The 12691-nt window shown below is 36.2% G+C and overlaps 1 protein-coding gene across 1 annotated transcript; it reads right to left on the reverse strand.

The window, feature by feature from the left end:
* Positions 1-606: 606 nt before the first annotated feature.
* On the reverse strand, positions 607-6602 carry LOC137013968 (uncharacterized). Its single transcript, XM_067378035.1, has 7 exons — positions 6510-6602; positions 5804-5866; positions 5187-5377; positions 4560-4714; positions 2867-3114; positions 2509-2717; positions 607-1073 (listed from the first exon to the last, which is right to left on the reverse strand). Exons 2-7 carry the CDS (start codon positions 5817-5819, stop codon positions 1008-1010), a joined length of 885 nt encoding a protein of 294 aa, XP_067234136.1. The 5' UTR covers positions 5820-5866; positions 6510-6602; the 3' UTR covers positions 607-1007.
* Between the last annotated feature and the right edge of the window lie 6089 nt (positions 6603-12691).

A 12691-nucleotide genomic window follows, 5' to 3' on the forward strand; every position in this document is an offset into this window, starting at 1 on the left:
GGTGTTTTCGCTGTAGCTCATACGTTTTTACATACATTTTGCCCTCAAGATAGTATTTTTAGAGCATTTGCAGTTTGGAAGACAGTTTTCTCATTTATTCACCCGTTTGGATTTCTTATTGAGAGCATGTAAACCCAATTTTTAACAAAGGCCTGCAACTAAATTGAACGCAAAACTGTTTGAGCGAATGATGTAATGTTAGGGGTGCTTCGACTTTGCTCGCCGCTGCCAGAGAGTATTGTTAACTAAAGGCAATAAAAATGTGCACTTATTGACACTAGTCCAGTTTAGACGTACGATCAGTCATATATTCTCTGCTGTGTTTTAGAGAAGGTTATGTTGTTGTTAAAACAACCACATCATCTGCATCTTTTTTTTTTTTTTTTTAATTGTGGCGCTCTTAGCAGAAATGGCTTGAATGAAGAACGTTTGGCAGTGGAGAAAATCATTAATAGGAGGATCATTATCATAAATGCCCCTAAACACTACAACCCCGCTCAGTTTAAACTGTAGAAGCTGTAAAATGATGCTGTGTCTCGCGGAGTCACGGTACCCTGATGCAACATTGGAAATCACTTTTTGAATGATTAAGCTACAATGAAATGTTTAATGTCTTTATTGTGTGACATAGACATCAGTCATGTGACCAGACCCACCACACAATCTATAAACCATAATGAAATTCAAAGCAATTTTAACAGAAATACCATACAACTGAGAAATACATTCCTAACATCAACTCATTAAATAAATTATATGTGGAACTGTAACTTGCAAAAAACAGTTGTAATGATTACAGAATTAACAAGATAAGCTGTATGCATTAAAATGTGTTAATGTGTGTATAAAGAACATTTAAACTGTGAAAGAATCATCAGATCTCTGTCTGTCACTCTCTGGATGAACCCTCAGGATTGATCTTCTTCAGCTTCTCCATGATAGACTCGTACTGCTTATTCCATTCATCCTGTGAGAGTGAAGATGGATTGATCTCCTGTAATTTATATTCACTCAGGCTGAATGCTGAAGTTGTCATGTGCTCTCTGACAGCATTCATCAAATCTCTGCCAACCCTGAAAGATTAAATCACACCAGCATTAATTACAACACATTCACTAAAAATACAAATCGACAAACTCATGATGGAAGAGTCTGTAAAAGTTACTTTAACTCAAAATAATTAAAACAATTTCAACTTTAATAGGGATCTGCACAGGTATATATTTTATAATAAGCACTGTAATATTCCATAAAGAAGAATCATGGACTTTATGGTGACTTTAAAGGGTTAGTTCACCCAAAAATTATGTCTCTCCAAACCCGTAAGATCTTTATTCATCTTGCATTATGCATTATTGAATATGCAAAAACTACATGTGGGATGAAATTGAGAACTCAGAATATTAGTGAAAGACATAATCAACTTTCAGCTTATATTACTGGGTTATTGGCTGTTTATTAGAACTTATAAAGCACATATTAATGCATCATTCTGCATGACCATATTCTAAATCCATTAAAGGGATCTTTTTTTTATGTTCCCTTAGGTTCGATTATAATATCAATATAGTTTTTTGGACAAAAAACTTTAAAAATGTAGTTATTTATGGCCTTTTCCCACCCTGTTTCTCTCCCTCTGACTCAAACAGTCATTTTTGGGGGGTTTTCCCCTTTAAGAGTTCAGTGTAACCGCTCACTGTTGTGATTGGCTAATAGCAGTGCCTATGCATTAATTATTAACGAGCCCTAGTCAGAACACGTGCGGAACTGTTAGTAGCGGGAGCTGCCGATTATTGATGATGGCTCTTGCAATGAGACTTATATGACCCCTGGAGTATGTGCACGTTCAAAAAGACTATTAATAATAATTTTTCTGCATGTTTGAGTATTAACCTAATCTTTGAGCAAAAGTGTCATATCTGCATTTTTCTTTTTCTTAAACAGTCATCCCATCCGTGAAATGCAGTGAACACACGCATAAATTAACACGTGACTGAAAAATAAACTGAATCCATTTTTCCCTGAAGTCTGGATCCTTCAGTATAGGAATGGCACATCCGTGTGGCATCGCAATCTTATTGTAAATCTCATTGCATCTCATTGCATCTTGTCATGTCAATGATGCAAAATTAGGCGTTGTTGTCTTGTGCTGGAGGCAGTCACATGTAAACAACTGGTGCTAGGTGACATCACCTTGTCCCATAGGATCCACAACGAGCCGTATTTGGAGCTTGATTAAATAAAAAAATTCTTTATAATGGGGAGGACGTCTTAAGCTATGAAACTTGCAGGAAGTTTTAATGGTACAAAGACCTCTTATATGCCAAAAGATCAAGGCAAATTTGGATTCTCATGTCATCACCCCTTTAATCCTAAACTTAACTACCTTACTAACTGTTATTAAGCAGTAATTAGGAGTTTGCAGCAATATTTAATAGTGAGAATTGGACCCTAATCTAAAGTGTGACCCAACTTTCACCAGAAGCATTTACTCAACTTCTAACTAACCTGTTTTGCTTCTTCAATGGAGTTCAGAAACTCCTCCTTCATGTCTTCCAGGTATTCAATCAGTTGCTCCCCAGCAAAGGTCTTGCCTTTCAGTGTCTCCAGCAAAACACCCACTTTAATCCAGAACTTATTAAGATCATTCAGAATGTGTTGGATTTGTTTAAGACACTTCTGCACTTCCTTCAGGTGAACAGGACTGGGAATCTCACCTGAACAAACAACATACAACAGATTCTGATTTATGAGAGATCATTGGGAGCCTTCAGGCTGTGATGAACATGTAAACAGCATGATGTGCACACTGATGCATTTACTGTGTGTTTATAATGATCATTTAAAAGCACAAAGAGACTCTCACCCTGTTGTATTTTGCAATTGGCCAACTTCAGCTGAAGCTCAATCAGTCTGATTTTGATGTCCCACTCTCGGTTTCGAGGACCATTATTTTCAGAGACAATTTTTTTCAGCTCCAGTTCAAACTCGACCAGAGCTTCCTCCAGAGCCTTCATCTCATAAGTGTGTTTCTTCAGTTTTTCTTCAGTCTCTCTCTGTTCAACAAACACATCACTGGTGCATTTTTTCACTCTTTGGGCTTGATGATCATACCTGAATAATATGAGTTATGTTCAGTGATATAGTCTGGATTTCACAAACACAACAACACAGAGACTCTGACAAACTCTTTTCATAATTTTTAAAGCCATTTTTACATGAATTCACAGGATATGAATTCTTGATATAAACAACATAATTTTCACTAGTTAAAATGCTAATTCTGTATATCTGTATTTCAACAAGTTACTTTTGCATTTCTGATATCTGAAAATGTATTTCTAATATCAATATAATTTCAGAAATCTAAAATGGCATTCTTACTAACAATCACATTCATGTTATCAGAATTAACACTGTCACTAGTGACACTCGAATTATTGATATCAAAAATGAACATTTCTACTATTAGCAATTCAATTGTTGATATTAAGAATAAATGTTTCAGAAACAGTGAAAAAGTTAAATATAAAAAAAAAAACAACAACATTTAATTCTTGATTATATTTCTTTGTTCATTGTGTCTGTTTTCTCCAGCACCCTGTCAGATTTTGCTCATTAATTTGTCCCCATAGTTCCTGATTTGATTAGTTCATGTTTTCAGCTGTTGCCTAATTAGTTCTCTTTGTTTTCTCCCAGTATAAATCTGCCTGAGTTTCAGTCTTGTCGGTTGTTGTTAAAGTGGATGTTTTTGTTTGGACATAAATGTGTGTTGGCAGTGTGTGTACACAACCTCCCTATAATACTAAAAAATCCATATTTTTTTTAAATCCCCATAAATCATAAGCACTTTGTCAGATCAAGCCATTCTCAGATTCTTGGCGAAGTGACATCATTCTGCACAGGCCCCTCCCACGACTCTTGACAGACACTGTCATTTTAGCATAGACACACCCTGAGTGAGCTGTAAACAGTCCTCTATTGTTTCGACCCGGAGCAGGTGTAGACAATAAAACCAACAATTTAGAAACTTTCTGTTCAAGCCTTAATTGCCGAAGTTGTTCCGGGTCTGACTCCGGCTCAAATAGGTTGTACTGATGTGTCTTTAGATACTCCTGCTCCCATACTTTTCCCAAGGGATACGCTCAATGGTTGTCAAGGCAGCGCTCCACCTGTCTTGTGTCCAATGGAAAAGAGGGGCGGGGTGAACAGTAGCTCATTATCATTTAAAGTGCCACGCACCAAAACGGGTCGCTGTGAACAGAGCTGTTTTTTACAAGGAAAAAAGGGTGTTGTTTTACACAACCATTGAGAATATTTACCAAGGTATGTTACAAACTTTTCAGGAATACCCTAAAGAATCATAAAAACGTGGAAAATGTGCATCTGATGTCTTCTGGAAATAAAGTTATTTTATGTTAATCTTCTTCATTGTGCTTTTTCACCACGCTTAGCACAGTGCGACAACAAGACAGTAAAAAATAAGAAAATCATTTGTTTGCAGTGATAAGGAAAAGGATTGTTTGTTGTGAAATGCTGAACTTCATCAGTGTTTTCACCTCGTAATGATGTCATCCACGGCTCTGATGATGTCACTGATACATGTTCTGGCATTCACCAGGTGTTTCACAGCCAGAACGGGTTTGTTCTTCTCAGCAGCTTCTATTACTAACGGGAACTGCGAAGTGACCAGGTTGGAACTCGTGTCGACACACTGCGAGAAAACAATTTACAAGGTTAAGTTTCATAAAACAACCATAAAATAATTTTTGCTGCACTAGTATCTATGGAAGCTTAAAAAAAATGTAGGTACTTGAAACTTGATTTTTAATTTTTTTTCCTCACAATTGTGTTTATATCTCACACTTGTTTTTCTCTAAAATAGTTATACACCTACACAGGGGGGAAAAAGTCAGATTTTTTTTAGAAAAAGATACAATAACTTTTTTTTTAAATGTCTTATATCATGGTGGAAATAAGTTCTATAAGTATTTCGTCAATTAGGAAAGTCACAATTTCAGAAGATTCTAAACTGGATTTTGTGGGATTTTTGTTGTTTTTTCTTTTCTTTCACTAATTGCATGTCAAAATTAACAGCACGGCTTTGAAACGACACGAGGGCGAGTAAATAATGACAGAATTTAGATTTTACGACATAAAACAGAACGTGATAAATTAAGTCTCACCTTCATCAGAACAGCCTCAGAGGATTTAAACAGCAGATGTGTTTCACTAGCTTGTTCTCTGATCCGATACTCCAGCTTTGGGCATTTACCCAGACACACGAATGACAGATGATAGAGGAGAGCCGTTTGCTCCGCAGATAGAAAAAACTTGATGAACTCTGGACTCCATGAGGATCCCCTGACGACAAGCTCTGAGACACCAAACCGAATATTAGTGATGTTCAACAACCTCTGGGGTTGAATCAAAATCTGTCAACATTTATTTACAGATGACATAACCTGATTTTGTCAACATTTTTGTTGATCCTGGAACAACATTCAAATCAACCAATCAGATTTGAGGGACAAGATTACAGATTATGTCAAGTTTAGGCTTAAAATCATGAATTGGTGCTTCTACATCAGTGTTATTCATCTATCATTTCCCTCTGATTTTTGGGATAACGGGTTAGGTTTAGGGGTAGGAATAGGGTAAAGACTAAATTTTCAGACTAGAATGTTATTCCAGGATCAACAAAATATGTTGACCCAGGAACGCATCTAACTCAGCAATATCAGGACGTGCGACACAGACGTGCCTCTCAGAGTTTCTTGATCTGAAATGGAAAGTGTCTCACCTCTGCTGTCGGCCATGTTTTTTAATTGAGCGTAAACTTGTTATGCGTCCAACTGTACGGCCTCTAAAAAAATATGACAGAAGATGTGATGAAAGTAGAATCAACAGTTTAAAATGTTTATAATTTAAGGGTTCTTGAATCTCAGGTGAATTTGCAGTTTTCAGCTGAGATTCAGTTTTTACTTCTTTAACTTTAGTTAGTGTGTAATGTTGCTGTTTGATCATAAACAACATCTGCAAAGTTACAACGCTCAAAGTTCAATGCAAAGAGAGACATTTTCTTTTACAGAAATCTACAACAAGCGGCCGCTAGGGACTACAACAAGCTTCTTCCTGGGTTGGTGACATCACTAACCCTAAAATTTACATAAACCCCGCCCCCACAAGATAATCAGAATATGCTATGTTAGATATCAGATAATGATATACAGAGATGTGATTTGTAAAATAAACAGGCGCCCATAATGACTGATACGTCACTTTACAATTTACTTTTTAATTTACAAAAAATATATCAATAATAGTTATATATTCAATCCCCTCCCACATATATATATTCAAATCATTCAATAACATATTTTACAAAGTCAGGTGTAGAATGCAGATCAAACTAGAGCAGGAGTCAGATGCAGAAAAGTAGAAAAGAAAAAATAAGCATATTTTGAGTAAAATGTAAAAAAAAAAAAAAAAAAAATTGGTACACTTACAGTGTATTCGGTGTTCTCCTGAAAGCAGTTTTCAACTGAGTGTCACTCTTCCAGACCGCAGTACTTATATCAGATCCATGGGTGGAGTATAAGCTCCAGCTCCGCCTCTCTCCACCTACTGTGGGCATGATGGGTGGAGCCACACCTTAACCCCACCCATAACCCTCCTCTCATTATCTCTGCAGCGAGCACTACTTGGCTCAAATGATAAATCACGAGATTACAAAACATTTACAAAAGGACTATAGCCTACATAGGCTATAACTATACAAATCTGCATAAATCTATGACCACCCAAAATAAAAATAAAGTACAAGAATACTTAAATACAAACAAGTACATTTGTAGTACATTCTTATATTTTTGTTGTAGTGCACTAAGATTCAATATAAGCATTAGTGGTATTTAGTTTACATGTTCATTTTAGAGTACAGTGTGCAAAACTGAGACACTTTCCATTACAAACTCACTAATTTACCCTGAAATAACAGCTCAACACGTGTTTAATGACAGTATCAACTAGTCTAGATGGATTCAGCAGTGAACACTCAGTAAAAACAGACTGATGGCAAAGGTGAGAGAGTTTAAATTTCTCCTTATAAAATGTTTTAATTCCGGATTTTGCTTGAAATAATTCTTATATGAAGCTTTAATTGCAAGAACAGTTCTAAGGTTCATGTAACCCTATTTTAGTAAATGCTACACGATGTAAGCCCACATTTACATATTGTTGGTCTAAATGTCATACTAGTTTAGTGTTGCTAACCTAAAAAAATTAACCAAAGCACAAACTATGCTTGTTTTTTATCTCAGTGCTGTTTCTTGCCATATTTTATATTTTTAAATGTTAATTTTTTCTGCAGCTTTATTATTTTGTGGTGTAGTGGACTAAACCACTCAACTGGTAAGCTCAAGGTTGCTGGTTCGATCTCCGCAGCCGTCACTAATGTGTCCTTGAGCAAGACACTTTACTCCAGGTTACTCCACGGGGATCATCCCTGTAATAAGAACACTGTAAATCTCTTTGGATAAAAGCATCTGCCAAATGCATAAATGCAAATCAATGCAAATGTGATTTTTGTAAATCCATTTGTGTCTCGGCACAAGCGCTCAATAAAGCCGCTTATTTCTTAAAGTTTACTTTTTCAAGGTACTACTATAATATAAATCCATACATACATTTCATACAATTTCTATTTGGGGGCATAAAGGGCTGATCTTGTTGAGTATGAATGCGATCTGGACATCATCTGTCATGTTGACGTTGACCTTAAAATATATGAGTGACAAGCTTATAAATAATAATAAATGATGCATTATGATTAATTTATTTAAAAATATTTTACCTTGTCAACCTTGGCTTTTTTCTGTGTATATAATCTCATACTTTGATGTTACGCAAACCCATTAAAATGTGTTTTTTTTTTTATCAGTATGATTGCTGATTGTTAAAAGGTCATAAACGGAGCTTTACGAATCGAATCAGGGATTCGGATCTCCTATCAAGCGGCTAAACTGCTGAAATCACGTGACTTTGGCGCTCCGAATCACTGATTCAATTCGTAAAGCTCCGAAACAGTGTTTTGAAATCGGCCCATCACTATATTGTTGAAAAGTTGATATTTTGGGTTTTTTTGGCACACAAAAGTATTCTCGTCACTTTATAATACTACAGTTTTTTACAGACGCTAGGACACATTTCTCAATACTTAGGTCACTTTTGGAAAACTCTTCACACAGTGAGCACAACAGAAGTCTATGTGGGCTAAACTGAGGATCAATTATCATTGCTTTGGCACAAAATGCATTCAATGACTACATCTCTCAAATTTCATCAATTCTTTTCTCACTCAGACACAACAACTGCCCAAACTCTGTGTACGTACAGGCCAATTTGCACATGCTTACATACTGTTTTCAAAACTGTTAAACTTATGTTCAAAACAATAAAATAATACAAAACTGAATCAGAAAGCAATATGCTACATTTCTACAGTAATATTGTAATGAAATATGCTGAATCTAAAGAATCAAATACTATCAAAGCAATTAGATGAAACTGAACACCTACACAAGCATTCATTTTTCAATTTCATTATCATCCATTCAAAGAGGAAAACTTCGGAATAATTTTTTACTGTAATGTAAACAAGGTTCATGTAACAAACTGCGGTGAATTATAAACAACAGACAGTGTTATTCTTGTGTTGTTAAGAAATTTTAAAAAAGAAAACATTGTACAATGATACCTGATGTTAGTGTTTTTATGTCAGTATTTTATGACTGACAAGGTGTGTTTGCTGGTGAAAACCTTTGCTAGTGTTCTGGAAGAATGAGTTGATTTGAGACATAAATGAAGTGTTTTGGTAGATTTAGTGCATTTTGAATGTGAAATGAACTGCTGTGCCAAGCTGAAAGTTGGTTAGGAGAACTGTGTGAAGAGTTTTGAAAAAGTGACCTAAGTATTGAGAAATGTGTCCTAGCGTCTGTAAAAAACTGTAAATCTTAAAATTACATGCTATAAAAACAATTGAATTGTATCTGTATCAGTGGATGGTGTGTATACAAATTATAAAAAATTATAAAACTAAATAAACAACATAAAATAATGACGAATTCTACATCATGTCTGATTCATTTCAGTAACATATATTGCAGTGAATTATAAACAGAGATGTGTCCTTGTTTTACACAAGAAAACATTGTATAATGCTACACTCGTCACATAACAACTGAATCCTTACAAAACAAGAAGTTCTGATGGATTTCTCTCTAAACACACTCATTTACCATAATGATAGTGTGCAGGGTCAACTACACTTTCATATTTTGTATTACAGACAGTTCTAGAAAAGTGACACATTTCACTAACTACACACATATTCATTTTAGTTTAACTTTCACAACCTGCAAAGGAATGAATTAGGAAACACTGACACCTAGGGGCCATGTGAGAATACTGCTGTCTGAAAATGTTCACTAATTTACCAACAGTTTATCCTTCATACATCATACTTTATGAGGGGAAAAGTAATAACATTAACCATCATAATTACTTTATGATTACTTTATAATTACTTTACTTTACATCCTTAAAAGAGTAAAACAAAAACTCCCAACAGGAATAAAACATTTTAACAAGTGTACATCATTGTATTTATTATTTTGTGCACAGACAATATATGGCAATGATTCAGACAACCATTAAGATCAGATGAATTAGCATGTGACCTACAGGTGATATACAGATATTTTGGATTTCATTCACTAAATCATCATGTATTTTGTGTACAGTCTTGTTATGAAAGCAAACACTTGGCCTTGAGTAGAGTTAAAGAGTTAGTTCAAACAAAAATGAAAATACTGTCATCATTTACTCACCCTCATGTCGTTCCAAACCTGTAAGACTTTCGTTCATCTAACCTACATACTGCCATTTTAGCTCATGGTTTGACTCATTTTCTAAAGTTATTTTCTGAGCCAATCACCTGAGATTAGTTGCAAGAAAATGGCGTCATGTCAACACTGATTGGCTCATAACACCACAGGACACAATTCAGCATAGCATATATACATACATTCCCTGAGAAGGGAACAAGATGCTGCTTCAGAAACGACTGATTCTCAGGCACTCAGGAGGTGTGGCAAAGGGACGCAGCATGTCGTTTTCTTCACAACAGATTGTGAAAGCGGTCACGGATTATGAATTTGTGTTATGATTTTGTTTTAAGCAAACTGGTTGAAAGCTTGTTCATAACGTTGAGAGAACCTTGACAGAACATTAGCCAAAGTTGTGTATCAGCTCCGATAGGAAGGATGCCCAGCCAGCAGAGCCATGTGGGGCCCAAATGGGTTTGACCTGGGCTATCTAACTGGGACCCAGCCAGTTTTGCACCCAGTTTCCATGTAGGCCCCACATGGATTTGCCCAGATGAAATGAACACTGCTTAGTGTGCACACTACAGGCTGTTAAATGAAACACAGAAACATGCTGGAGTTAATGAGATAATTAGGTGATAACGAGCAGAATCACTGAAGGACAGAGAAACAACAAGAACTACGAGTTCAGCCACAGCCTTCGATGAAATCAACTGAAGATAAAAGACATTAAATCACTGAAGATCTGATTAAACATCTCCACAAACAACATTAGCTTCACTTATTACTAACCAGACTGACTTTATTTCTGACATACATCTACAAAAGTTGTTACTGATAATTACCAGAGGTTTAAATGTTGATGATTTGTTGAAAATAAGTTTGGTTTGATGTCACCGTGATGGAGGTCAGCGCTTACTTCAGTTAGGCAGTTTGACTCTGGACTATAACTTTTAATTTTTTCTCTGGCTGTTTGTTATGGCAAGAAATAAAGAGACAATGTGGTCGGCTGTTAAATGATAACAATATAGTCATCATTTAGTGGCTTAATTCATTGATATAATGACTGAGCTTTTTATGAGTGAAATGTGTTTAAATTTGTGCTGGATCTCCTCTAGAATTACAACACTAAAAAGGTTTTAATCAGAAAATTTGAAAAACACATTGTTCACTAAACACTTCAAACCTCCTGCAAGATTGACTTACACAGACATCAAGAATCAGCGTATGATTCTCAACATGCTTCATGCTGCACGGCATTCTGGGAGCCATGGATGAGTTTTGTATGAGGCACCCAGAATGCATTGCAGCATGAAGCATGTCACCATTGTTGAGATTCATATGCTGATTCTTGATGTCTGTGTGCGAGTAAAACTCACAAGAACCCAAAATATGTAAATGGTGTGTTATAAATCGCTTGATGTTCTGATTAAATTCTATTATTCTCTTGCTGTAGAATCATAACAATAAAACAGAATTAATAACATACTACCCGCATAAACCTCCCACATAATATCAATGAGTTAAGCCAATATATGATGATTAGATTCTTATCATCAATCATCTTAAAGCATCTGATTATACTTTCTCTTGCTGTTCTCGCCATAACAAACAGACACAGCTGTCAAGAGAAAAACTAATGTTAAAAAGTCAAGAGCCTGACTAAAGCACACACTGATCGCCACAATGGTAACATCAAATCAAACTATTACTTTCAAATAAGTAATCAACATCTAAGCCTCTTCTTAATTCTTAATACGAACTTCTGTAGATGTCTGACAGAAATAAAGTCAGTCTGGTTAGTAATAAGTGAAGCTAATGTTGTTTGTGGAGTTGTTTAATCAGATCTTGAGAGATGTAATGTATTTTATCTTCAGTTGATTTCATCCAAGGCTGTGGCTGGAAGTAGTTCTTGTGTTTCTCTTTCCTTCAGTGATTCTGCTTGTTAACAGCAGGTGTTCTTCACTAATACAAAATCATTATTCAATCACTTAATTATCTCATTACCTCCAACACTGATTAAGTGTTACATTAAACAGCCTGTAGTGTGCACACTAAGCAGTGTTCATTTCATCTGGGCAAATCCATGTGGGGCCTACATGGAAACTGGGTGCAAAACTGGCTGGGTCCCAGTTAGATAGCCCAGGTCAAACCCATTTGGGCCCCACATGGCTCTGCTGGCTGGGTAAAGGGGATGTCGGATGCAAAATTCCCTTTTACATGGTGTTTGGACATCAGTGTGTGTACACAACCTCCCTATAATGGTAAAAATCCATGTTTTTTTTTTTTAAATCCTCATAAATCATAAGCATTTAGTCAGATCAAGTCGTGCTCAGATTCTTGGCAAAGTGACATCATTCTGCACAGGCCCCTCCCACGACTCTTGACGGACACTGTCGTTTTAGCATAGACACACCCTGAGTGAGCTGTAAACAGGCCTCTATTGTTTCGACCCAGAGCAGGTGTAGACAATAAAACCAACAATTCAGAAACTTTCTGTTCAAGCCTTAATTGCCGAAGTTGTTCCGGGTCTGACTCCGGCTCAAATAGGTTGTACTGATGTGTCTTTAGATACTCCTGCTCCCATACTTTTCCCAAGGGATACGCTCAATGGTTGTCAAGGCAGCGCTGCACCTGTCTTGTGTCCACACCCCACAGAAAAGAGGGGGGGGTGAACAGTAGCTCATTATCATTTAAAGTGCCACGCACCGAAACGGGTCGCTGTGAACAGAGCTGATTTTTACAAGGTAAAAAGGGTGTTGTTTTACACAACCATCGAAAATATTTACCAAGGTATGTTACAG

Source organism: Chanodichthys erythropterus, chromosome 23 (genome assembly GCF_024489055.1).
Source record: "Chanodichthys erythropterus isolate Z2021 chromosome 23, ASM2448905v1, whole genome shotgun sequence".
Lineage (NCBI taxonomy): Eukaryota > Metazoa > Chordata > Actinopteri > Cypriniformes > Xenocyprididae > Chanodichthys > Chanodichthys erythropterus.

Bases quoted from the DNA above. Each gene is read 5' to 3' on its own strand.
- LOC137013968 (XM_067378035.1), bottom strand. The intron at 4,715-5,186 runs GTGAGACTTAAT...GTTTTCTCGCAG, and splicing joins CTGAGGCTGTTCTGATGAAG to TGTGTCGACACGAGTTCCAA. The intron at 1,074-2,508 runs GTTAGTTAGAAG...TTAATCTTTCAG, and splicing joins CCATTGAAGAAGCAAAACAG to GGTTGGCAGAGATTTGATGA.